At 41.6% G+C, this 25,733-nt stretch overlaps 1 protein-coding gene and 1 pseudogene across 2 annotated transcripts in view; one reads left to right on the top strand and one right to left on the bottom strand.

The window, feature by feature from the left end:
* The first annotated feature begins 11,179 nt into the window (after positions 1 to 11,179).
* ACAP2 (ArfGAP with coiled-coil, ankyrin repeat and PH domains 2) overlaps positions 11,180 to 25,733 on the top strand; it is a 162,999-nt gene continuing 148,445 nt past the window's right edge. For both annotated transcript variants that reach the window (XM_060150341.1, XM_060150340.1), the window contains exon 1: positions 11,180 to 11,517. In XM_060150341.1, coding sequence (XP_060006324.1) covers positions 11,465 to 11,517 — 53 coding nt within the window. In that variant the 5' untranslated portion in view covers positions 11,180 to 11,464. The remainder of the gene's footprint in view (positions 11,518 to 25,733) is intronic.
* Positions 14,412 to 14,926, bottom strand: LOC132520551 (large ribosomal subunit protein eL21-like; annotated as a pseudogene).

Genomic DNA, 25,733 nt, shown 5'->3' with positions numbered 1-25,733 from the left:
TAACCCCTTGTACTCCTGGACTCTGCCACATCTCTAACAGTTTATGCCTTGTACTTGATATTTTACTAACTTGAAACATCATCCTTCCCCTTGCATTCCCAGAGCACACACATCTGGTGTTTGAATGTGTAGCTTTGGATTTATAGGATTTGGGCGAGCATTTGTGTTGGTGCAAAAGGCTATGAGTAATGTCAACATTACATTTTAAAAAAGAATACTTCCCTCATAATGTAGATCTATACCTTGATATAGCACAGTGTGTTCAAAGGAACTAATAAATAGGTAAAATTCGTCAGCTCCTCCCCCCTCTTTTTCTTTTTTTAAGCAACAACAACAAGCCACCCTGTCATTAGGAGAGATTAAGGAATGAGGTAGGCAGCTTCTTAGCTCTTCTAGTGAGGGACATATTTGGCTCTATTCCTACAGTCGATAAAAATTTTTTTTAAAAGTTTTAAATTTCAGCCATGAAAATCAATAGCTTGGTTTTACCTAACAATACCAACATTAGCACATGAAGGAAGACGAGGAGGAAGAAGACAAATTTATTTCTATTGCCTTCTACTTCCCTAGCACCTCTGCCAAGAGACAGTTAAAGGCAAAAGACAGATATTAGGAAGAAAAGCAGTAAATGTTCTGCTGAAGGTCATGGGTGGCCCTTGGTAGGTAAGGAAGGAAGCAGTGAAGCCTAAGACATGAGTGCTCCTAGCATCAACAGCAGCAGGAAGGAGACCTGCTCTTCAGTGCATACCCCTTTGTACATGTGCAAATGTTCAAAGTATTTAAATCATAAACAACAGCAACAAAACTGAAGTCCCCTAGTAAAGCTTCATTTTCATATTTGGAAATCCCAAACTTTCTTTAAAATAACAAAAGTAAAGAAAACAGGGTATGTGTTTTGAGGCCCACTAAAAGGAAGTACCAAAATGTCCTTGTGATAATACCACATCCTCATGTGTAAGCACTTTCAAAGCCATGAATTCAGCACTAAAGAGAGGGTTCAGTGGAAGTGCACATTAGTTGCCTAACAGGTGATAGGAACAGAAATTAAGCTTGTATAAATTTCTCTTGGAAAATGTTTGTCTTTCCTGTGTTAGTGGTATGAATTCTTTTCTCAGTTAATTGGAACAACATAACAGTGTATTTTATTTTTAACCTTGTCCAAAAAAAAAGAGCCTGGGTTCTTAGCATAACTTTTTATTCTCTTTCCCATAGTTTCCATGTTTTTAGAAAAACTTTCATTTTAACTGCCTTATTATTTAATATTTTCTTAATTTAAGAGACATACAGGATATAAGTGATTAAAATAGAGCAAATAGGTAAAATTTTAAACACTTTAGGGTCTACTTTTCTTGGAATAATAGGTCTGAAGACTTTTTTTCAATTATAAAAGTAATATATATGTTTACAAAGAAAGGAGGTAAACGATAAAGGATTAAACCAAAACTAATAATCATTGCTAATATTGGATTTATTTTCTTCTCATTACATAGTATTCTACTGTATGGATATATTATAGTTTATTTAACCCGTCTATTAGTAAAAATTTAGAATATATCTTTTTTCTCCAGAAATAACACTGCAGCAAACATGTATATGTACATATCTCCTATCCTTTTCTTAAGATAAATTCAAAGATAAACATATTTAGCACTTTGATACATATTGCCAAACGGTCCTTCAGAAAAGTTCTGTGCTTCTCCAGTGTATGAGAACCTCTATCTACACAGTCTCACCAGTGAGAAAAATTACTTAATTTTTTTTTTTTTTTTTTTTTTTTTTTTTGCGGTACGCGGGCCTCTCACTGTTGTGGCCTCTCCCGTTGTGGAGCCAACAGGCTCCGGACACGCAGGCTCAGCGGCCATGGCTCACGGGCACAGCCACTCCGCGGCACGTGGGATCTTCCTGGACCGGGGCACGAACCCGCATCCCCTGCATCGGCAGGCGGACTCTCAACCACTGCGCCCACCAGGGAAGCCCGCCAGTCATACTTCTTTAAAGAACAGGTATTTTCTTATGTGTTGTGTGTGGCAGAGGGAAGGCTGCAGGGCTTGGATTTGACTGCCTTCCTGTGCAATAAGGAAAGCCGATCTCACACAGGTGTGCTAGTCACTTACTGAATATTAAATATTAAATTGCCCCAGCTATCTGCCAGGCTCTGTACCACATGACAGGGATATAGTGGCGAGCAAAACAGAAGTCTCTGCTCTCAGGAGGTTTACACTCTAATGGGTTGTTTTCTAGGGCATTCTCTTCCATCTTTACCATCTGAGAGGGGAGGAAAAGGTATATCTTTCTAATTTGCATGTATTTGATTTCTGAATTTTGTAATTTTTTGTCCATTTGTATTACTTCCATTTTTTAAGATATGAGCATTCTTGTCTTTTCCTTCTTTTTCTTCTTGATTTGTCAGGGTTAGTCACATTGATCCTTTGCCATTGTGGCAGACACCAGTGCCCCTCTGTCCTTGCTGACCAGGCCCTGACTGTGTTCAGGTGCTGGATGACCAGCACCAGTGGAGCTGGCCTTAGTTCCTGGGCTTTTAGGAGAAATAGGAAGCAGTGTGCTGAGCCTGGGCTCCGGCATGGAATCCCCGTGAGGTCTGATAAGTGCACAGATTACTCTTTGCTATGCCTCCATTTCTTCACCTATAAAGTTTACAAGGGACTGGACAAAACAATGTTTTTAGTTTCCTCTTCTGTCTATGACTTGAGACCAAGATTGGGGTGGCTGCTTCTCACTGGCCAAGCCTAGGTCACAATCCCTCCTCCTCTGTGTGAGGAGGGCTGGGAAAGAGAATGACAGCCGTTCCGGCTTTGACGGTGGCAGGCTGACTCTGCTGAGTAAAGTGGAGGATTCCCCGGACACCCAAGACTCTATTAGTTTGCTAGAGCTGCCATATCAAAATACCACAGGTTGGGTGGCTTAAACCACAGAAATTTATTTTCTCACAGCTCTGGAGGCTGGAAGTCCAAAATCAATGTGTTGGCAGGTATCTCCTGAGGCCTCTCTCCTTGCCTTGCAGGCAGCTGCCTTCTCTCTGTGTCCTCACTTGGCCTTTTCTCAGTGTGCCTGCATCCCTAGGATCCCTTCCTCTTCTTATAAGGATATCGCTCATACTGTTAAATGAGGGCCCCACCATTATGACCTCACTTAACCTTAATACCTCCATAAAGACCCCATCTCCAAATATAATCGCATTCTGAGGTCCTGGGCACAGGGCTTCAACATATAAATTTGAGGGGAACACAGTTCAGCCTATAACAAGCAAGGAGCCCAGTTAGGATGCTATTTAGAATAATTCTGGCAAGGGTATTGAAGGCCTTGAACCAAGGCAGTGGCAATGAGGATTGGAAGTTGGGCACAAATTCAAGAGCTATTACACAAGATAAAGTTAACAGGATCTGAGGATCAATTAAATGTGGTGGTTATGAGAGAGCACTTCCAGGAAAGCGCTGAGAGAGAGACCATAGCCAGATCAAGAAGTTACATTCTTGATTCTTAATCTTAGAAACTTTGGTGTTTTGGATCTGTGGGGGTCGTAGTTGGGCAAAGAGTAAGTCTTCTTACTATGTAATAAAGGCAGGAAGGTGGGAAGGGGGCAGAAGGAAGTAAGAAGAGCAGCAGAGGGTACAGACTATACTGAAGTATAGACCCAACAGGACCTTTGCCAGTTACAAAATGAACATTAGGTAGCATGTACTGAGTTTCAATTATGAAGGCTGTGCATCAGAGTCATCTGTGGGACTTATGCCCTGGACCACCTCTGGAAAATCTGATTTAATAAGTAGGGCCCACAAGTCTACATTAAAACAAACAAACACAGAACAACTCTAAAGGGGATTCTGTTATACAGCCAGGATGAAAAACTCCCAATGAATCAGGCATTGTTTGGCACTTTTATGTATATCTTATTTAGTTCTCACCATCACCCTAACATATAAGTATTGTAATCTGAGCTCATAATCTGGTGGGGAAGTATATACTTACCCATAATCTGGTGGGGAAGTAACCATGGGGATGCGAATAAGAAAAAGATCATCTGGGGAGAGAAATACATCTATTTACTCAACATTTATCAGACACTTAGTAAGTGCCAGGCACTAGGCTAGGTTCCAGAGCTAAAAAGGTGAAAAGAACATAATGTCACCACCCAGCAGCTCCAGGTCTGAAGAGAACATGAGTATAAAAATCTCAAATTATAAAGCTGAACTGAACTCTGTTCTAATGGAGTTATGTGCTGACACAAAGGAGAAGTCACATCATGTGGGAAGCACCTGAGGAGATTCCATTTAAGCCAACTTACAAATAATGAATTGGAGCTCACCAGGCACACAGAGGAAGGAGGCCCACTCAGGCAGAGGAATCATCATGTACCACGGTGGGGCTGAGAAAAAAGCACACCAAAGCCACTGAAAGAATCCCTTCGTGGATGGCTGAACCTGTCTGGAGTAGAGAGATGGGCAGCAAAGAAGGTAGGAAAGGTTGGCAGGTTGACGGGGCCTGATTTTTGAAATTAAGGAATTTGGAGTTTATCCTACAGATCTGTGGTTTTCAAATTCTATTCCGTAGAGCTGTGAGGTCTCTTTGGAGTCCACTGGTGGGTCATCTGGGAATGCGGAGTGGGCCCAGGTGGGCAGGGGCCTGGGTCTCCCACGCCTAATTCAACCACACCAACTCTGCTTTTACCCATTTAATAGTGGGTACTAGTGAAAGACTTTTTCTTTTAAACAAAGGGCCCCATGATTAAGGAAAACTTAAAAACCATAGCTTTAGGTGATGATAAACTACTGAAGAATTTTAAGCATGAGAGTGCTATGAGTTTCCAAGGTGAAAAGAGTTGCCAAGAGTGTCAAGCGCTGAAGAGATGTTAGGAAAAATAAGTACTGGAAAGTGTCCTTTGGCTTGGCAATCGGAAAGTGACCTTACTGAAAACAGCTGATGGGGGTGGGTAGGGAGTGGAGAACAGAATGCAGTGGATAGTGGAATGAACAGGAGGAGAAAATGTGTCGACTATGCTCTTAAGAATCTTAGGAAGCAATGGAGGGAGATTTGGCAACAGCCAAAGGGGGGGTTTACTCAACTCACCTGTCTGCCTTCTTTGCTAACTGATCCCCTATCCACATGGTCACAGAGGGAGGCTTCTGAAGCTATGTTTGTACGTGGCTGTCCCCTTGATGTGGTCAGTTGGCCCTTGATGGGGTACATCATCCAAGCTGGGCTGATACTTCCCCCAAGAAATTTAGAATTTGGGTCAAGAGAGAAAACCCTTTCTTGCCAGTTGGTTGGTTAATCTCGGGAGCTGGGCCCGGACAGTCAGGTGAAGTGAGCTTCAGGTGTGCAGAAGAACAAAGCAGATGTTTGGAAAGGACAGAGGGGAGGGAGCATCCAGGCTTTACAGGGCCTGGTTCCAACTACTTCTCAAGGTCCATGGAAAGCCTGTCATCTCCATTGCAGGTGAAATCATCCTATTTTATCATGAACTCTTTATTTTTGCCTTACTCAAATAGTTTCTCTTACAACAAAAATGATCCTTACCGATACAGAGGATATATGCTTCCATTTCTTTCTCTTTTCTTCAAAGAGAAAAGAAAGGTCAGTGGAGAGAAAGGGTGAGGATACCGAGAAAGAACCTTTCTCAGAGGAGAATGGAAGGGGTGAGGTCTGGAGCACAAGGAAAAGATACACTTTCCTCTGAGATAGGTGGGTAAGAAGTAAGGAAGATGGGAATGTAGATGAGTATGCGGGGCAGGGCTGGGAAGAGTATTCCTACCTAATGACTCCTGTCTTCTTTGTGAAGAGGCAAAATTATCTACAGATCATGGAGGCGTGGGCCACAGCTTGGCTAGCAAAGTTTGGGAATAGCCATTGTGTCAGTGTGCCAGGGATGTGGCAACATAAATAATACAAAGACAGTTGAAACGCCTAAGTATGTAGTGTCCAAGTCTTGAACTACTGAATGCAGTGATACAGTCTCAGCCGTGAAAGCCTTCAACTCTTGCCTACCCAGCCCCCTTTAACATACAAATTGGATCACATCACACTCCTCTGCTTAAACTCTTCCAATGGCTCCCATTGCTTTAAGATATAAATTGTCTCCAGTATTGCTCAACAACTAGCGGGGGAGGCATCATGAAGGAAATCTTTGGATTGATCCAGTGCTGGGTGTGTGAAATAGCCAGGGTATGACCTAGGGAGAGGTAGGGAGCATGATTAAAAAAAAAAAAAAAAAAGCTGTTGAAGTAGTGGAGGAAGACCAGACAGGTGGATACCAACAGCCTTAAAGAGAGAGTCCTGGGGTCGGGACTTGGGGTGTGAAGTGAATGTGTGTGAGTGAGACAGCGGGGAACATTGAAGGTTGAGCTTGTGCACGGAATGTTCTGGGTGAGACAAAGTTTAACATGGGAACATTTAAGGACTTTCTGGAGTGACATATTCTGAGCCAAAGAGATAACCTTTCTTCTCTCTGTGTGAATGACACCACCTCCTACCAGTCACCACAACCTGTAACCTGGAGTCATCCTAGGGGTTCAGTCTTCATTGCCTCCCTTACATTCATTTGGCCAACAGAACCTTTTAACTGTATTTCCTAAACATCTTTTTTTTTTTAAATATAAATTTATTTATTTTTGGTTGCGTTGGGTCTTCGTTGCTGCGCACGGGTTTTCTCTAGTTGCGGCGAGCGGGGGCTACTCTTTGTTGCAGTGCACGGGCTTCTCATTGTGGTGGCTTCTCTTGTTGCAGAGCACGGGCTCTAGGCGCACGGGCTTCAGTAGTTGTGGCGCGCGGGCTCTAGAGCACAGGCTCAGTAGTTGTAGCACACGGGCTTGGTTGCTCCGGGGCATGTGGGATCTTCCCTGACCAGGGCTTGAACCCGCGTCCCCTGCATTGGCAGGTGGATTCTTAACCACTGCACTACCAGGGAAGCCCCCTAAACATCTCTTGATTGCAGTTGCCTTGATTGAAAACCTCGAAATTGCCCCCACCCCCTTGCCCCACTGTCCTTTAAAATTCAAACCAGATCTCACTCCCAGGCTTAAATTCTCCCAGTGGCTTCCCACTGCTTTAAGATACAAATTCCTTAGTGTGGCAGACAAGGTCCTTGGTATCTGGTCACCGTTTACCTCTGTGCTTTAGTCACATAGTTCTCTGTGATTAAAGGTCCTTGGAAAGACCTTCCACACCTTCTCTTGGATCTTTTTCAAGATCCCTCATATCTGTGGAGGTATGAGAACCTTATTTCCTTCACTGGGAGAAATGACCATCAGAGTATGAGTAGCCCCCTGTGCCTGCCCCTGGCCCAGAACTAATCACATATTTCCCCCTCTGGTCTGATAGCTCTAGACGGGAGACACTGTTTATTTCACCTGTAAACCTCAGAGCCTACCACAGGGTTTGGCCAGAGTACATGCTCAATGGATATTATTGAATGAAGAAGGAATGAGTGAATGTTGAAATCTCCTTAGCTGAGGGTAGGAATTGGGGTTGGAAGACTGTGAGTGAGAGCCCAAAGTCTTGGATGAGAGTTTACTAGCTGCGTTTTATGGGACCTGGCCATCGACACCTTCTTTTAGGGAAATTTCCTTGTCTAGTAGTCAGCTGTCCTGAATCCTGCATCCTGACACCATTCCTGTACAAATGATTAAGTTGAGTGATCCTGCCCTTCTATCTGCTTGCCAGGGACCTGTGTGACCTGTCATGAAAAGATGAGCTGCGTTAATCGGATTTTCTCCTGGGATCTGGGAATTGGAAAACAGGTTAAAATGATAAGCTCTAGGAGCATAGGTTGAAAGGATACATCAAGAATTGTCAAGAAATATTTAGCAGAAGTTGCAGAGTGGCCCGGATACATTTTTATGACCTGTGCGATGTTTTATAATATTTTGAATGGGTTGCCAACGTTTGAGAATTGGAAGGTTTCACATTGAAATCTGGCTATTTGGTTTCTCTTGTAAAATTCAAAAGTCTGATATGGCAAAAACTGAAGCCAAGTAGAACACAGGGCACCTGCTTTCCCCTTCGCCATGGCCTTTCCCACGCCATATGCTCACACCTGGCCAGCTTCATTCATTTACTTTATCTGCTTGGCCCCTATAGCCATCTGACAACCAACTTGTTGAAGGAACAAGTTAGCAGTGAGGGCTTATATGCAAGCCAGGTTCACAGGGGAACAGAATCCCTAAGAGAGCAAGGAGGAAACTGGTGGGAGTTGGGGAGTAGGTGAGAAAGAGAGAGGATACAGCTGCTAAGAGAGGGAAACCAGTGCCCAGAGATGCCTGAGTTTCTGGGCTTCTCAGTTCTAGTAACTGCTAATGGTTACCTTCATCATAATTCCCTTTTCTTGAGATAATTTGCAATGCAATTAGTCAGGCTAAGGGAGGGGGCTACTAGGAAATTGGTAGATAACAGCAATGAGGCAAGTAAGACAGTGGTTTATTTAGATGTTATTAGCCTCAAAGAAGAAATTCTTACATGAAGGTGGAATATAAATTATAAGTTGCTGTCAAGAGTTAGACTCTTGTCGACTATGTATCCTGGTTCAGAAAGATCAGAGAAGGGGCACTGAACAACCTCTGCTCGAGAGGATGTATAGTCAAAAGTATTCTCAGAGAAAATCAGAAGCATTCTGGGAAGGGCTGTGGGTATGCAGGGTTCCAGAGGGTTTGGAGGAAGGAACTAGGAAGTCTGGGGAGAAGAAATTTGGAAGAGATTTAAGTTTTGATCATTTATATCATCTAAGAGTGTAGACTGGGCCTGGTAACTAACTTTCACTGTGTGTTGAAAAGAGAGGTCTGTATTTCAGCAAACAGGGAAGGCTTCCTGAAAGAGGTGGCATCTGAGCTGCGTTTTTTTTTTGTTTTTTTTTTTTTGCGGTACGCGGGCCTCTCACTGTTGTGGCCTCTCCCGTTGCGGAGCACAGGCTCCGGACTTGCAGGCTCAGCGGCCATGGCTCAGGGGCCTAGCCGCTCCACGGCATGTGGGATCCTCCCGACCCGGGGCACGAACCCGAGTCCCCTGCATCGGCAGGCGGACTCTCAATCACTGCGCCACCAGGGAAGCCCTGAGCTGCGTTTTAAAGAGATGAAAAGGAAATGCTTCACAGGCAGACAGAGCCACAACTGTAAAGGCTGAATTCTAAAGGGAGAGTGGGCAGTTTGCAGTTAAGAGTCTGGATCATGGGGCCTGAGTCACCTAGCAAGTTATTTTTGTATCTTGGGGCCTTGGTTTCCATTATTATAAGAATAATGATATTGTAATTCTATTCTAAGACTCAATGTTCCTACCCTATCTCACTTTTAATATTTCTCAATTTAAGACGTATCTTACAATTGACACCCCAAAATGCTTGCTTTATCACAGGGCAAAGAAAAATTGTGACAGCGTTATCACTAACTAGGTATATGTAAATTTAGCCATCCACAGAAAGATGTTCATTTGATAATTAGGTTAGTTATTTGCATTGATGGTGCCATGCAGTTGAATTTTAATCTGAATCTCAAAGTGTCATGTTAGGGGTCTTCCAAAAGGTTACATTGTGTTGAGTCATTGAAACAACAAGATATCATATACACAGATTAGTTGTCATGCATACGGAATACAATTAAATGTAGAAATGGCCAACTCTCTAAATTTGACACAGAAGTTACAAATCTAAGAAGAGGTTGTTTTGACTAACTGTAGTGTCTGAGGACACTGAATGTTTAACTGCCAAATAGTTTCTAGTTATTAAGAGAAGCTGTGTAGATTCTAGGGCTATGCAATTCAATTAAAAAAAGAAACCAAGTTTATAAACAAAGAAGAAACATATATAATGCTCGTATATTCTTTGAAATGTCTCAAAAGTATGCTGTTACTTTCTAAAGGTGATGAAGAGATCAAGATATAACCATACGTTATGAAAAACAGCATGCCATCATGCTATGCTTAACCAGATGGTCAAAAGGGTTATTATATAAGACTTTAGGCAGTGGAAGTGAGAAGACTTAAACCTAACTTCTGCTTATGGTACTGAAGAAGAAAGCGGTACAATTATGATAATAACCAACATTAACTGAATGATTACTATGTGGCACTGTTGACTTGAGTTCTTATCTGTTCAGCCTCAGGACACTCTGTCACATCAGTGGTATTACCTTCATTTTGCAGTGAGAAAGCTAGCAGGCAAATCCAGGAAGTTTACCTCCAGAGCCACTATGCTGTTCTAACCCTCCCTGTGCATTTTTACAGGTATGGTTTTTAGGTTGAGTTTAGAAGTATATACTTAAATACAATGTATCCATGGTACTTTTTACTTACATGCCATGAGTCCGTGGCATCTAAGAATCAGAAGTAGGGGATTGTGGGATTATTGTGGGGATCAGAAGATGAGTATCTTACAGTGGCTCCTAGAAAAATCGTGTATCAGAGGGCAGGTGTTGCAAGTTGAGTAAATGAGCCTGCATTTTCAGAATCCTATCATCTTAGAACTGGCAAAGGCTACTGAGAGAAAGGTGTCAGTAAGGAGGAATGTCTTCTGTGGTTTTGAGAACGGTTCCTCCACACAAAACGCCCTGCCTCCCCCATCTGTCTAAATCCTTCTGATCTTTCCATGCCCACCCCAAATGCCAGCTCCTTCTGAAAGTAGTCTCTGGTTATATGAAAATATATATCAATACATGGGAGATACTTTCAAATTATTACGTGATGAAGCCGGTAAGTGAAAGACGGATTTTATCATTAAAGTTACCCTCGCTCCTCTCCTGGCCTCGGTTTCTCTACACTGAAAGGAAGTGGTGGCTTAGACCATCTCTTCCTTTTATAATCTCTACTCTTTTACCCTTTTCAGATTTCTGCCAAAGCTGCCTTGAAAAGCAGCTCTCCTTCCTCAGACCTGCAGGCAGCGGCTCCTCCTTGTTGGCAGCTCAGCAGGGCGGGGCTGGAGAAGCAGGAGAAGAGGCGGGGGCTCCGGGGGAAGCGCGGCGCGCAGCCACGTGACTTCCTTCCCAAGGAGCCTCAGCTGCCGGCCTCCCAGCAACCGGTTCGTCCCGCCTAACGACGCCCGCGCATCCTGGTTGGCCCTCGGGACGTATTTGGCAAGGAGGCTCCCACGGTCGCGCCGCTCATTGGCTTCCGCTACCGTCGCTCAGGCGCGTTGCCCGAGCGCCCGCAGGCGGTGCTACCGGAAGCCCCTCCCATTGGCCGTCGTGTTCGTGGCTGGCTGGCTGGGGCTGTCACTCCGGGTCGTTTCCCTGAGGTCGGTCCTCTGCTGGGGGCGGGAGGAAGAGAGGCAGGACTGGGGCCTGAGGAGCCGTCGCTGCCGCCGCTGTCTTCGCGGCTGCTATGACCAGCGGGCGAGGCGCCCTCCGCAGCTCTGCGCAGCGCTAGTCGCGGCCGTGCGCCAGCCGTAGCCGTCTGGGTCCCCAGCGCAGCCGCTCCCGCGGCTCCCTCGGCTCTTCCAGCGCCGCTTGCGAGACGAAGCGGAGGCAGGATGAAGATGACGGTGGATTTCGAAGAGTGTCTGAAGGACTCGCCCCGCTTCAGGTAGCCGACGCGGCCGCCTGGCGCCGGGCCGGCGTCACCCGGAGGTGCCTCCCCCGGCGGTGGGGGCGTGAAAGGCAGACCGCGGAACGCGCGGGAGGCCCCGTAGTCCGCGCCCTCCGACGGGGCAGGCTGCGGATGCCGTCGCTCCCGACCCGGAGAGGGCACGACAGCCCCGACTAGCCCTTCGTGAGGGGCGAGGCTGAGCCAGAGGAGGATGTTGCCTCCTTATCCCCCTTCCTTGCTCTCTGCCCGGGGCGGAGCGCCCGAGAGGCGGGGCGCACCAGCTCCGGGGAACTGGGATGCAGCCGCGTCCCCGAAGACTCGTGCCCTTTGCGGTGCGCGCTCTCGTCCCCTTCCTCTTGCCGCTCGTCCTTTCCCCTTCCTTCCGCTGCTTCTTCGTTTCCACCCCCACCCCAGCCCCTCTTTGAGGGAGCTTGCAGGGCACCCTCCTGCAGTTCACTTAGTTCCTTTTACCCCGAGGGTGAAGGAGTGGGGGGCGAACTGGGATGTTGATTTATGCTGCTGGCGTGTCTCCTGCCTGGGGTGGTCTCCTCGGAAGGCGCTGGCGGTTGATTTTGCACGGGAGTTCGGGGATGGGAGTCCTTTGACCAACAGCATTCTGTCCACCTTGGTCCGAGACTATAGGCTTTTCTTTACACCTAAGCTCGTCGGAGGGGCACCGCTGTCGAGAGGTACCGGGCTGAGGGGTGAGGACTAGGAGAAACAGTGCATTTCTGTTTTGAGAACGGAAGTAGGAGGGCCCTGAAGATGGCATTTCTGTTCCTCTTCCAGCAGCGTCGGCCCGGGAGGGCCCCCATCCCCGTCGGATGCTCCCAGTGGATCTGTCACATAAACTGACGTGGTGGCGCTCCGATTCACATGGGCTGGCCACCTTGCCTTGAGAGAGGCGGCAGTCCTGAGGGTGTCCAGAGCACAGACTCTTTCGGTTTCGGGCATCGTAGGAAACTCTTGAATTGTTTTGGAGAATGGAGTTTTGCTAGGTTGTGTTTTACAGTGCATTTATAGGGCTGTCCTTAGGCCTTAAAAATAAGGCCTTTAGAACTTCCGTTAGATAGTGACATGTCTTGAAAGCGTCCCCTGAGCATTGATGTGTGTGTGCCGGCTGATCTCTAGGCCAAGCCTGGGTTGTAAATTCCTGCATCCTCTGCCTGGGAACTAACTGTTCTCATCGTTATCACTGTTAATTTCATTTGCCATTTTCTTTTCAGTGAAAAGCAAAGAAAACTATTGTAAAACTAAGGAACTCCTACTTCTAAGAGAATGTCCTTTGATTTTTTTTTTTGTTTTTTGGTGTTAATTTTATTTGGGCTATTGCTTGTAAAAACGTACAGCTGATTTGATTGTTGTTGTTGGTATTAGTTTTTAAAACTTACATTGTGCGTGATTTGATGGACTCAGAGGAGATACAAATGGATTGTTTAGGACAGCTTTGCAAGTTAGATTCCAGGACTGTGTGGCAAAGGAAGTAATTTTTAAAGTGTACCTTAAAAAGTTCTACTTTTTTGGTGAAATTGTTGTTAATATTACTGGGTAACAAGGTAATCACGGCACTTTTTACCTAGAGAATGTGGCTTTGTGCTCAGTTTGTTTCACAGTTTAAATTTCATTAAAAAAAAAAGTTGAGAGAAGTGATTTGGAAATGCTTCTAATCCCTGGTGTTGGTCACAAACCGTGTGCTGTCTTTGTTTTTAAAATAAAAGAATCATTGAATATAAAATAAGAGGAAAAGATACTGATTAAGTCGTATGGAATATTATAGTGAACGTTTGTTAGACTTGAATGTAATTTATATTCTATATTAATTAGGATGTTAGGGATTTTCTAGAGTTGTTTCCGGTATTCCAGTTGCTGTTGGCTGCAAATTGGGAAGACAAACCAAGATTCAGAGAACTCTAATATCTTGTATACATTTGTGAGACTAGATTAAATTTGCAATAGAGGCAAGAATGCCAGGAAATAAAAGTCTCATCATTCACACTTCTAATTTTTACAGTTTTCCTATAATCCCATTACTGTGTAGGTTTCTATAGCATTTGAAAATAATGTTTCAGAAGTCTTTTTATTCACATGCCTTATGTATAAGTGAAACTTTTAAAAGCATTGTGCACTTTATGAGTGATATATTGAAGTGTTTGTATCAAAAGAGAAGATTTGTGGCGGCTGGGCTTGTTTTTTTGAGAGCAAGGCAGCTGTACTATTTATTCCTTGTAGTGTCCTGATCTATTGTGCTGCTTTAAATCTAATTCCTATTTTTATTATCCTTCACAAATGAATCTTGTGGCGTTTAAGTCTGGTATGTGGACATAACTGCCTTGAATGTTGTAGAATCAATGTAAATGGCAGCTCTTGCTGAAGAAAAATTTCATCAGTGTTCAAGCTTCAGACATTAATTTTCCTATTAAATTGGTAAGGAAACAGGAAGACTGGTTGAAATAGGGAGAGAAGGATGTTGCAGTTGCAACATTGTTTTTAGTAATTTGAATAGTCCGTGGTTACTTTTACATTCCTGTGAACATTTTGTTTTGTTTTTAGATTGGAAGGCACATTTCATTGTGTAATTTTGGGTTCCCTTCTTAGTTTTTAAAAAACCAGTCTAAAGGTGAAAATCTTGTTCATTTAAAATCTGCAGGAAAGTGAATGCATCTAAGTGTACATTTCTAAAGTGGGAATTATCCATTTTGACCAACATTTGTTGAAGAAGTTTGAACTTGTTTGGGCCCTAAACTGTAAATTTATAAAATTTTAATAAAAATTGTGCTTTTTCCTTTATATAAACATATGGTTCACTCAGGAAGTGAAATTTTGTTTGAAACAAAAAGTTGAATTAGTGCTTTTTTTTTTTTTTTTTTTACAGTCCAGGTCTTTTATTTTCTTTACACCCTTAGTGCCATGAATTCATAGGGAATGGGCTCCAACAGTTCAGGCTTCTTTCCGTTGGTTCTCACGAAGTGTGCTTCTCTGGGTGGAGCAGGCTGGCGCTTCAGTTGAACCCAATTACCTTTCTCTTTGGCTTCCTTCTTTTTCTGATCATTTTCCTTCACCCGTTTCAGGAAGCTATCTCGGCTCTTAGAATGCTTAATATGCTCGAAACGCACATTAATTCTCTTGGCGAGAATCTTGCCCTTAACTTGTTTGTTTACAATGATGCCAACAGCATGCTGGGTAACATTGTAGACTCTCCCAGTTTTGCCATGGTAATATTTGTGGGGCATTCCTTTATGAACAGTGCCCATTCCCTTGATATCTACAATATCACCTTTCTTGTAGATTCACATGTATGTGGCCAAAGGAACAACTCCATGTTTTCTAAAAGGCCTAGAGAACATGTAGTGGGTGCCCCTCCTCTTTCCCTTTGTGTTGGTCATTTTGGCGAATTACTGGAAGATGGCGGTTCCGCTAGTGCTTTTTTATTTTTATTTTTTTTGCGGTACGCGGGCCTCTCACTGTTGTGGTCTCTCCCGTTGCGGAGCACAGGCTCCGGACGCGCAGGCTCAGTGGCCATGGCTCACGGGCCCAGCCGCTCCGCGGCATGTGGGATCTTCCCGGACTGGGATACGAACGCGTGTCCCCTGCATCGGCAGGCGGACTCTCAACCACTGCGCCACCAGGGAAGCCCCTGCTAGTGCTTTTTTTTTTTTTTTAAATTATTTATATTTTGGCTGCTTTGGGTCTTAGTTGTGGCACGCGGGACCTTTTGTTGTGGCGTGCAGGCTCTTCCTTGCGGTGCACCAACTTCTCTCTAGTTGTGGCGTGCGGGTTTTCTCTCTCTAGCTGTGGCACGTGGGCTCCAGGGCTCGTGTGCTCTGTAGCTGTGGGGCGTGGGTTCCCGAGCGCGTGGGCTCTGTTGAGGCACGCGAGCTCAGCAGTTGGCGGGCTTAGTTGTCCCGGGCGTGTGGGATGGAACCGGAGTTCCCTGCCTTGGAAGGCAGATTCTGTACCACTGGACCACCCGGGAGGTCCCAAGTGCTTTTTGACTTGTGGAAGATTTTTGCTCTAATTCATTCCTCAGATATAAAAATATTCAGTCTTTATCTGGTACATTTATTTTTTATCCTTAACAATGTTTATTTTGCATTGATCTGAAGGTTTTTTGTTTGATTCTATTTCAGATATCCTTGTTCAGCAACTTAGGATAAAAATCTTAAAAAGATGTTTTAGGGTGAAAGATTTTAATGGTTGAAAGACATTGGAATAAATAAATAAATGCACACATAAGTGTGTGCATGTGCACACACATACATATAATGTTTTGCTCTTAAGCTGGTGCCAATCCTGGCTGGTTTGCCTCTTTACCTTCCATATTTAGAACCGGTATACACTCTTAACAATTGGTACTTTATATACATGGAAATACAGTGGGCAAGAGATGAAGCAAAATGTGTTTTTATTTCAGAAGTGGTAGAATGGCATTATAAAGTATCAATAGTTTTATCATGAACCAAAATACAGGAACCCAGCTACTCCTCATTGCAGCTTCTAATTCCTCATTTAATGTAGTACCAGCATAAGTTGAAATAAGGAAGAACAAGCTTTTATAACATACCAGACCTTATACTAGATGCTTTTATAGCTACCATCTCTTTTAATACTAAAATGTATTACGATGTAGGAATTACTATCTTTGTTTTTAAAATGTTTAAAAATTACCAAACTGGATATTTTGAGAAGTTAAACTGACTTTTTTTTTTTTAATTTTACTTATTTTATTTTTGGCTGCGTTGGATCTTTGTTGCTGTGTACGGGCTTTCTACGGTTGCGGAGAGCGGGGGCTACTCTTCGTTGCAGTGTGCGGGCTTCTCATTGTGATGGCTTCTCTTGTTGCGGAGCACGGGCTCTAGGCACGCAGGGTCAGTAGTTGTGGCACGTGGGCTTAGTTGCTCTGCGGCATGTGGGATCTTCCCAGACCAGGGCTTGAACCCGTGTCCCCTGCATTGGCAGGCGGATTCTTAACCACTGCGCCACTAGGGAAGCCCAAACTGACTTCTTAATGGTGGACTTTCAAGTGGTGGACTTGGAAGTGAATTCACTCTTTTACTCCATCTCTTGAGCCACAGGCTTTATTGCATTAATTAAATTTGCATTAAGTGTGTGTATGGTGTCTTTTATAATACAGAAGTTTAAAAATTGGCATTCGTGTATTCCCTAGAAAAGTGTTCCCATTCCCATTATTATAGGATATTTTCTATTTTTAGCAATTTTTAGTTTCATGTAATGCAGCTGGATTTAGTTTTGAGTGTGGGAGATAATCCTATTTTATTTTCTTCCTAATGGAAGCCCTTGTCCTAATACCTTTTATTGAATAATCCATCCTTTCCCCATTGATTTAAAATTATACACATACGTGCATATACATATATGTATACGAACATGGGTCTTTTTCTGGATTCTACTCTTTTCTACCAATGTAATTTTTTGTTCTCTTGCAAATATTGTTAATGTATTAGTTGTAAAATTTTATAGTCTGTTATGATATCCAGTGGGACAAGTTTTCCTTTGTTACTGTTTTTTCCAAAAATTTAATGGCTGTTCTTGAATATTTTGTCTATATAATAGCTTCTTCAATTCCAGAAGAGGTTACGTCTTTCTATGTATTTTGGCCTTATTTATTTAAAACTTTTTATTATGTAAAATTTCAATGATGATCCAACTACATGCTGTTTATTAGAGAAATACTTTAGATTCAAAGATACAAATAGATTGAAAGTAAAAGGATAGAAAAAGATAAACAGTGCAAGCAGTACCCAAAAGAGAACTGGAATGCTATACTAATATCAGATAAAATAAACTTTATGACAAAAATTACTAAAGATAAAGGACGTTTTTTAATGATAAAAGAGTCAATCCATCAGGAAGACATATACTTATAAACATATGCACTTAGTATAGCCTCAAAATACATGAGGCAAAAATTGACAGAATTGAAGGGAGAAATAGAAAATCCAACAATAATAGAGACATAAATACTTTCAATAATGGGTAGAACAACTAGCCAGATGGTCAACAAGGAAATAGAAGATGTGAATAACACTATAAACCAAAAAAAGATTTAATAGATATCTATAGAACACTTCATGCAGCAGTAGCAGAATTCATATTTTTCTCCAGTTCACATGAATACATTTTCTAGCACGGACTGTATATTAAGGCATTAAACAAGCTTCAGTAAATTCAGAAGGATTGAAATCATGAAAAATATGTTCTTTGGCCACAATGGAATGAAATTAGAAGTCAGTAACAGAAAGAAATCTGAAAAATTTATAAATAGTTGAAAATTAAGCAACACATTCCTAAATAACTAGTGGATCAAAGAGGAAATCACAAGGAAATAAGGAAATACTTTCAGACAAATGGAAACAAAAATACAACATACTAAACTTATGGGATGCAGCTAAAGCAGTGCTTAGAGTGAAATTTATACCTACAAACACCTATATTAAAAAGAAGAAAGATCTCAAATCAGTGATCTAACCTTCCATCTTAAGAAACTACAAAAAGAATAGCAAACTAATGTCAAAGCAGGGAAAGGGAGGAAATAAAAAAGACTAGAGCAGAAATAAATGAAAATGGAGACTAGTACAACAACTAGAGAAAATCAGTGAAACCAGAAGTTGGTTATTCATAAGGATCAACAAAGCTGACAAGCCTTTAGCTAGACAAAGGAAAAAAAAGGAGAAGACTCAAATTTCTAGATTCAGGACAGAAAGAGGGGACATCATTGCTGTCTTACAAAAATAAGAGGGATTATGAGAGAATACTATGAAGAATACTCAGACAATAAATTAGTTAAGCTAGATGAAATGGATATATTCCTAGAAAGACACAAATTACTGAAAATGGCTCAAGAAGAAATAGAAAATTTGAATAGACATGAGATTGAATTAGCAATCAAAAAGCTTCCTGAAAAGAAAAGCCCAGGGACTTCTCTGGTGGCGGAGTGGTTAAGAATCCGCCTGCCAGTGCAGGGGACACGGTTTCGATCCCTAGTCTGGGAAGATCCCACATGCCGCGGAGCAACTAAGCCCATGTGCTACAAGTACTGAGCCTGTGTTCTAGAGCGCACGTGCTGCAAATACTGAAGCCTGCATGTCTAGAGCCTGTGCTCCGCAACAAGAGAAGCCACCGCAGCGAGAAGCCCATGCACTGCAACCAGGAGTAGCCCCTGCTTGCCACAACTAGAAAAAGCCCACGCGCAGGAAGAAGACCCAATGCCGCCCAAAAGAAAAAATAAAAGAAAACCCCAGGCCAAAATGGCTTCACTGATGAATTCTATCAAATATTTAAAGATGAATTAACAACAGTCCTTCATAAACTCTTCGAAGAAACGGTAGGAACGAAGTGTCGCTTCCCAACTGATTTATGAGGCCAGTATCACCCTGCTACCAAAGCCAAAGATATCACAAGAAAATTACATACCAATATCTGTTATGAATACAGGTATTAAAATCCTCAACAAAATATTAGCAAACCAAATATAGCAATATATAGAAAGGATTGTACACCATGACCAAGTGGGATTTATCCCAGGAGTACAAAAATCAATCAATGTAGTAAACTGTATTAATAGAACAAATGATGCAAACCACATAATCATCTTGATACAGAGAGAGCATTTGACTAAATCCAGCCCACTTTCATGATGAAAATACTCAGTAGTGATGAACTGGGTGATTGGGATTGACATGTATACACTGATGTGTATAAAATTGATGACTAATAAGAACCTGCTGTATAAAAAATAAATAAAATTCAAAGATTAGAAAAAAGAAAATACTCAATAAACTAGGAATAGAAAAATTCCTCAACCTGATGAAGGACATGTATAAAACACTCTCAGCTAACATCATACTTAATGGTGAAAGACAAACTTTTTCTCTAAGATCAAGAGAAAGTCTGTTCTTCCCACTTCTGTTTAGCAGTGTAGTGGAGGTTGTAGCCAGAGCAATTAGGCAAGAAAGAAAAATAAAGGCATACATATAAGAAAAGAAGTAGTAAATCCATCTCTACTTTTAGATTATATACAGTTGTCTCTTGGTATCCATGGGGATTGGTTCCAGGACCCCCGTGGACATCAAAATATGTGAATACTTGGGCTTCCCTGGTGGTGCAGTGGTTGAGAGTCCGCCTGCCGATGCAGGGGACGCGGATTTGTGCCCCAGTCTGGGAGGATCCCATGTGCCGCAGAGCGGCTGGGCCCATGAGCCATGGCCACTGGGCCCGTGCGTCCGGGGCCTGTGCTCCGCAACTGGAGAGGCTACAACAGTGAGAGGCCCGCATACTGCAAAAAAAAAAAAAGAAAAAAAAGTGAATACTCAAGTTCCTTGCATAAAATGGTGTAGTATAGTCAACCCTCTTTATCTGCAGGTTCTCCAAGGATATGGAGGGCTGACTGTATCTAGTACATAGAAAATCTTAAGGAATGCACAAAAGTCAGAACTAATAAGTTCAACAAGGCCATAGGATACAAGATCATTGTCAGAATACACCACAGTTTATTTATGCATTCACCTACCAGAGGACATCTTGGTTGCTTCCAGGTTTTGGCAGTTATGAATAAAGCTGCTATATACATTTGTATGCAAATTTTTGTGTGGACATAAGTTTTCCACTCATTTGGGTAAGTACCAAGGAGCACAATTGCTGGGTTGTATGGTAAGTATTGCCAGAGTATATTTAGTTTTATAAGAAACCCCCAAACTGTCTTCCAAAGTGGCTGTGCCAGTTGCATTCTCAAGAGCAATGAATGAGAGTTCCTGTTGCTCCACCTTCTCACCAGCATTTGGTGTTGTCAGTATTCTCGAGTTTAGCCATTCTTGTAGGTGTGTAGTGGTATCTCGTTGTTTTAATTTGCATTTCTCTGATCACGTTTGATGTGAGCTTATTTGCCATCATGTGCTTATTTGCCATCTGTATATCTTCTTTGTTAAGGTGTCTTTTAAGGTCTTTGGCCCATTTTTTAATTGGGTTGTTTGTTTTCTTATTAATTTTTAAGAGTTCTTTGTATATTTTGAAGAACAGTCCTATATTAGATATGTATTTTGGAATTTTTTTTTCCCAGTCTGTGGTTTGTCTTCATTTTCTTGATTCCCTTTATTTTTGATATGGAAATTCCCTCTGTCCTTCATATATTGGGTTTACTGTTCTTGATTTTCATGTTGTTGCTTTTTCTATTTACTTATTTTTGCAGTGCGCAGTTGCCACTACCCTCCCTTGAAAAGGTGCATTTTTTTTTTTTTTCCTTTTAGACTTTAGCTGTTTGGAAATGTTTGTAGGTTTGTAGATTGAAACGATTTTCTCTCAGAATTTGCAGGCATTGCTCTATTTTCTTCAGGTTTTCAGTGTTGTTGTTGACATGTGATGCTGTTTTTATTTCCTGATTCATTTTTTGTCCCTGAAGTTTTTTTAGATTTTTTCTTTACTACTGGTATTCTGAAATTTCATGATGATGTGCCTTTGGGTGGGTCTTTTTAATTTATTGTCTTGGACATGTACTTTCAATCTGAAAACTCATGTGTTTTAGTTCTGAGGAATCTTATTATTTCTTTGGTAGTTTCTTTTCCTCTTTTTTAACCTGTTATTTTTATATTCATATTTTGAATGAATCCTCTAATTTTCTTTTTTCTCCCTTTTTCTATTTCTTTGTCTTTTTGTTCTACTTTCTGGATGATATATCCAAATTATTTACTAATCCTAGTTTTCAAGAATTCTTTCTTACTGTGAATATTCCTTTTTAATGTCAACCCATTCTTCAAGAGCTTTCCTTGTACGTCTGAAGAAATTAGTCATAGTCAACAATTTTTTTTCCTCTCTGAATTGCCTTCCTCTAAGGTTTTTGTTTGTTTGTTTGTTTGTTTTGGTCTCCTTTTAGAAGTTTTCCTTAATGTGTTTCTGTTGACCCTTGGCTCTCTGTTTACATCAAAGAATGAGGCACTTAAAAAGTTATTGGAAGTATGGTATATTTTGTTACAGCTTGTTGACTGGTGAGTTTCTCTACAGGGCAGTATTTTCATTGGGACCACTCCCAAATGTCAGTATCTTTAGGTCTTTTCTTATTTATCTGACATGTCCTTAAAGAGCCATCTTCTGCCTGGTAGGTAGAGCATAAGTGCTGAATTTCAGGGAACTGAGCTAGGGAAGGGGTTGCGGAAGGGCTGTGGGGTAGAGACTTCTTACTGGAGTTTCTCTCTCATAGGGAATTTTTAACTGAGTTTTAATCAATACTTTTGATTTAATTATGTAAACCTTTACAGAAAATAAAGCTCCCATCTTTTGTCAGGGTCAGGGAGGGTTAGTCATATCAGGTTGGAGGAGTAGAATGAGGATCTGAAGAGTTTGGTTGCTCCTTATGAGTATAAGATTTCAACTAATCCTGTTTTCACCCTCCCACCTCCTCCCACCTCCATCCTGGTATTTTGAGACATATGACATCTTCATGCCTCTAACCATTAGGGGATTCTGTATTGTGGATCTTCTTGCTTGACATTGGCTTCACAAGTGTACTTTGAAGACTTAGGTTTTGGCATTTTCTGGTCTGAGTTACTGTTGTTTTATTTGCCTTTCAGATTCCAGAATTGTGTGGCTACTGTTATTGCTTCTGTTCTTTGTCCTGTGTATTAACCCACCTTACTTTTCTGTCATTTTAATTGGATTTTTTTTTTTTTGGCGGGCCTCTCATTGTTGTGGCCTCTCCCGTTGTGGAGCGCAGGCTCAGTGGCCATGGCTCATGGGCCCAGCCGCTCCGCGGCATGTGGGATCTTCCCGGACCGGGGCACGAACCTGTGTCCCCTGCATCGGCAGGTGGACTCTCAATCACTGCACCACCAGAGAAGCCCTTAATTGGATTTTTTGAGAAAATGGAGATAAATGGATGTATTTGATCTGCTGTTGGTATGCAAAGCATAATTTCTACTGGAGAACACTCTTTTAGGGTAGTGAATGTGGACCAAGTATGTGAGCTCTGGAGGTTGATTACCTGTTTGACTGCTTTTTCACTTACTCGTTGTGAGATCTTGGGTAGGTTTCTTACTTTTACCTAGGCTCAGTGAGAACAGTACGGCATTACTGAGAATTCAAAATGCTTTTCACCGAAGTAGGTGGGGAGTACCCACTTAATAATGCTAATTTCCCTTCCTCTTTCTCTTGTATCCTTGAAGAGAAGCTTGGATGATTTAGTTAAGGATGCAGGCATTCCCACGTGGAAATAATAAGCTATCGGTTGGAAGCATCTAGAATGCATGAAGGATTAGGCATGTTACTTGTAAATATGAAAATCATCTGTGTTGTGGATGATGAAACAATAAAAGTAGATGGACAGACTTCACTTTGTAGGAGAGCAGTAAAGGTCTTTAAAAAGGGCCATATGTAGATTTTATGTGTAGAGTATTTAAGAAGGAAGAGTGAGCAAAAGAAGAATAGGAGGACAAAAAACAACTGAGGACACAGTGCCTTAAGGATTTAAATCCTGAATGATGACAGAGCAAAGGATAAGTGAACTGAGAGGTTGTAGAAGAAAACTACTATGAAGAAATGTACGTGTTTACTCGAGAGTACATGAAATCTGTTTCCATTGAATTGTATCTAGGATTTGGAGGTTAGACAGATGAGAAGCAATGCAAGTTAAACCTCTATAAAGATCCGGGTAAATGAGTACATGAAGAAATTCTCATAGAAGGAATTAATTTGATTGTAATCTTGTAGTAATTTGTACCTGAAATACGTCAGGATTCTTTATTGAAATATAATCAGTTTTTCTGTTTAAAGTTTTTATATTTTCTGTGATGCCACAGACATACTCAAATTTAAATATGAATTTTTCACTGCTTAAAAAGTTATAGTTCAGTGCTGAAGTGTAAAAAAAAGGGTAAAATAGTTTAACCAAAGGCAGGCAATGGAGAATGGGCATTACTGTTGCAGGAAGGGGGACCCCTTCCAGGGCACGAGAGTGGGCTCTTGTCTAACACTCGGAAATGAATTGTCCGAGGAGACACATATGCTGACATAAAGCAAGAGACTTTATTGGGAAGGGGCATCCGGGTGGAGAGCAGGAGGGTAAGGGAACCCAGGAGGACTGCTCTGCCATGTGGCTTGCAGTCTCTGTTTTTACGGTGATAGGATTAGTTTCTGGGTTGTCTCTGGCCAATCATTCTGACTCAGGGTCCTTCCTGGTGGTGCATGCATCACTCAGCCAAGATGGATTACAGCGAGGAGGATTCTGGGAGGCTGGCAGGGCATATGGACTGGCATCACCTTTTGACCTTTACTGAATTCTTCTGGTTGGTGGTGGCTTGTTAGTTCCATGTTCCTTACCAGGACCTCCTGTTGCAAGATAACTCATTGGTGCCTGGCCAGGGTGGGCAGTTTTAGTCAGTGGTTCCCCTAACACTAGGACAATTAATATCAAGGATTTAACTTTGTGTGTAGTCTAGAGTCACTTTTAGACAAAGATGTGAGCAAGTGTGTATACTTTTAAAGTTGACTCATATAAAATTAAAGTTGATGGGACTAATTTTAGTTTTTTAGTTCTAGCCAGAAGTGTGTGTGTTTTTTTTTTTTTTGGCTGCACCTTGGGGCTTGTGGGATCTTAGTTCCCTGACCAGGGATTGAACCCAGACCCTTGGCAGTGAAAGAGCGGAGTCCTAACCATGGTACCGCCAGGGAATTCCCCATGTTCATTTTTAAATAAACAAAACTTTTCCTTTTTTAAAAAATAGTTTTTAACTTGGAGATAATGTTTTACTTCGATTTTCAATTTTCTGTTCAAAGGGAGGCTTTATAGTAAGTTAAAAATCCATTTCTATGAATTTTCAAATGAAAGTATTTAAACTAATATAATAATAAAGAGACTAGATTTTATTGGTTATGGTCAGGTAATAGTTTTATATGAATAAAATGAATTAAGATACTTCCTAGCACACTTATCATTTAATTTGAAGACCTCTTTTGGCATTTCTTTCAGGTTTTATGGGCTGGCTAAGAGCCACCTCTGTTTGTCTGAAAAAGCCTTTGTTTTTCTTTGATGTTAGAAGGCTATTTTCCCAAAGCATAGAATAGTAGGTTGGCTTTTTTCTTAAAGCACAATGTCATTTCATTGTCTTTTGTTTATGTTTTTTATGTTTTTATCATTTATGTTACAAGTTTGTCTTATTGTTGCTCTTTGGAGCATAATGTGTCTATTTTCCTCTGGCTGCTTTTAAGATTTTTTTCTTTGACTGGTTTTCAAGCAGTTTTACCATGATGTGTAGGTGTGGTTTCTTTCATATTCATCCTGCTTGGGGCTTGTAGGGTTTCTTCAATACATGGGGTTTGTAGAGAATCTTTCATCCATTTGTAAAATTCCTGGCTATTATCTCTCCAAATGTTGCCTCTGCTTCACTTCTTCTCTTCTTCTGGGACTCAATTCCACATATGTTAGAATTTTTTTGCTGTGTCTTACATGTCTCTTGTTCTTTTTTGAAATATTCTTCATAGAAAAATAGGATATTTTTATTCATCTGTATTCCCTCATCTTCTGCTGTGTATGAACTGCTGTTAAACCTGTCTGTGGAGTTTTCAGTTGTATCTTTTCACTTTTGGAAACTTCATTTGATTTTCTCTTTTATAGATTCTTATTCTTTGGTGAAAATCGCTAACTTTTCATCTGTTTCTTGCAGGTTTTTCTCTAGGTTCATGAATATATTAATTATTGGCACTTTTAAGTCACTAATAAAACCAATATCTAGGTCATCTGTCGGTCTATTTCTATTTGTTTTGTGTTTTCTTTTTGTTGTTATTTAGTTCTTTCTTTTGGTGGGCCCAGTTTTTAACTTCATGCTATACATCGTATTTGAAAAACTGTAGATGCTCTGGATGATATTATCTTCCTCCAGAGAGGGTGAATTCTTTCCTTTGTTAGGTAGACAGTGTGACCGATGATCATCCTAGTCCAGTCACTGAATAAGCTTTGTCAGTTTCCTATTGCTGCTTTAACAAATTATCCCAAATTTAGTGGCTTAAAACAACACAAATGTATTATTTTACAGTTCTGAGGGTCAGAGTTTCGATACAGGTCTCATTTAGCTAAAATCAAGGTGTTGGCAGGACTGCATTTCTTTCTAGAAGGTCTAGGGAATAATCTTTATTTTATTTATTTATTTATTTTTGGCTGTGTTGGGTCTTTGTTGCTGCACACGGGCTTTCTCTAGTTGCAGTGAGCGGGGGCC

This window comes from Lagenorhynchus albirostris, chromosome 5 (assembly GCF_949774975.1).
Source record: "Lagenorhynchus albirostris chromosome 5, mLagAlb1.1, whole genome shotgun sequence".
NCBI classification, from domain to species: Eukaryota; Metazoa; Chordata; class Mammalia; order Artiodactyla; family Delphinidae; genus Lagenorhynchus; species Lagenorhynchus albirostris.
This window is presented reverse-complemented; position numbering and strand designations above follow the sequence as displayed.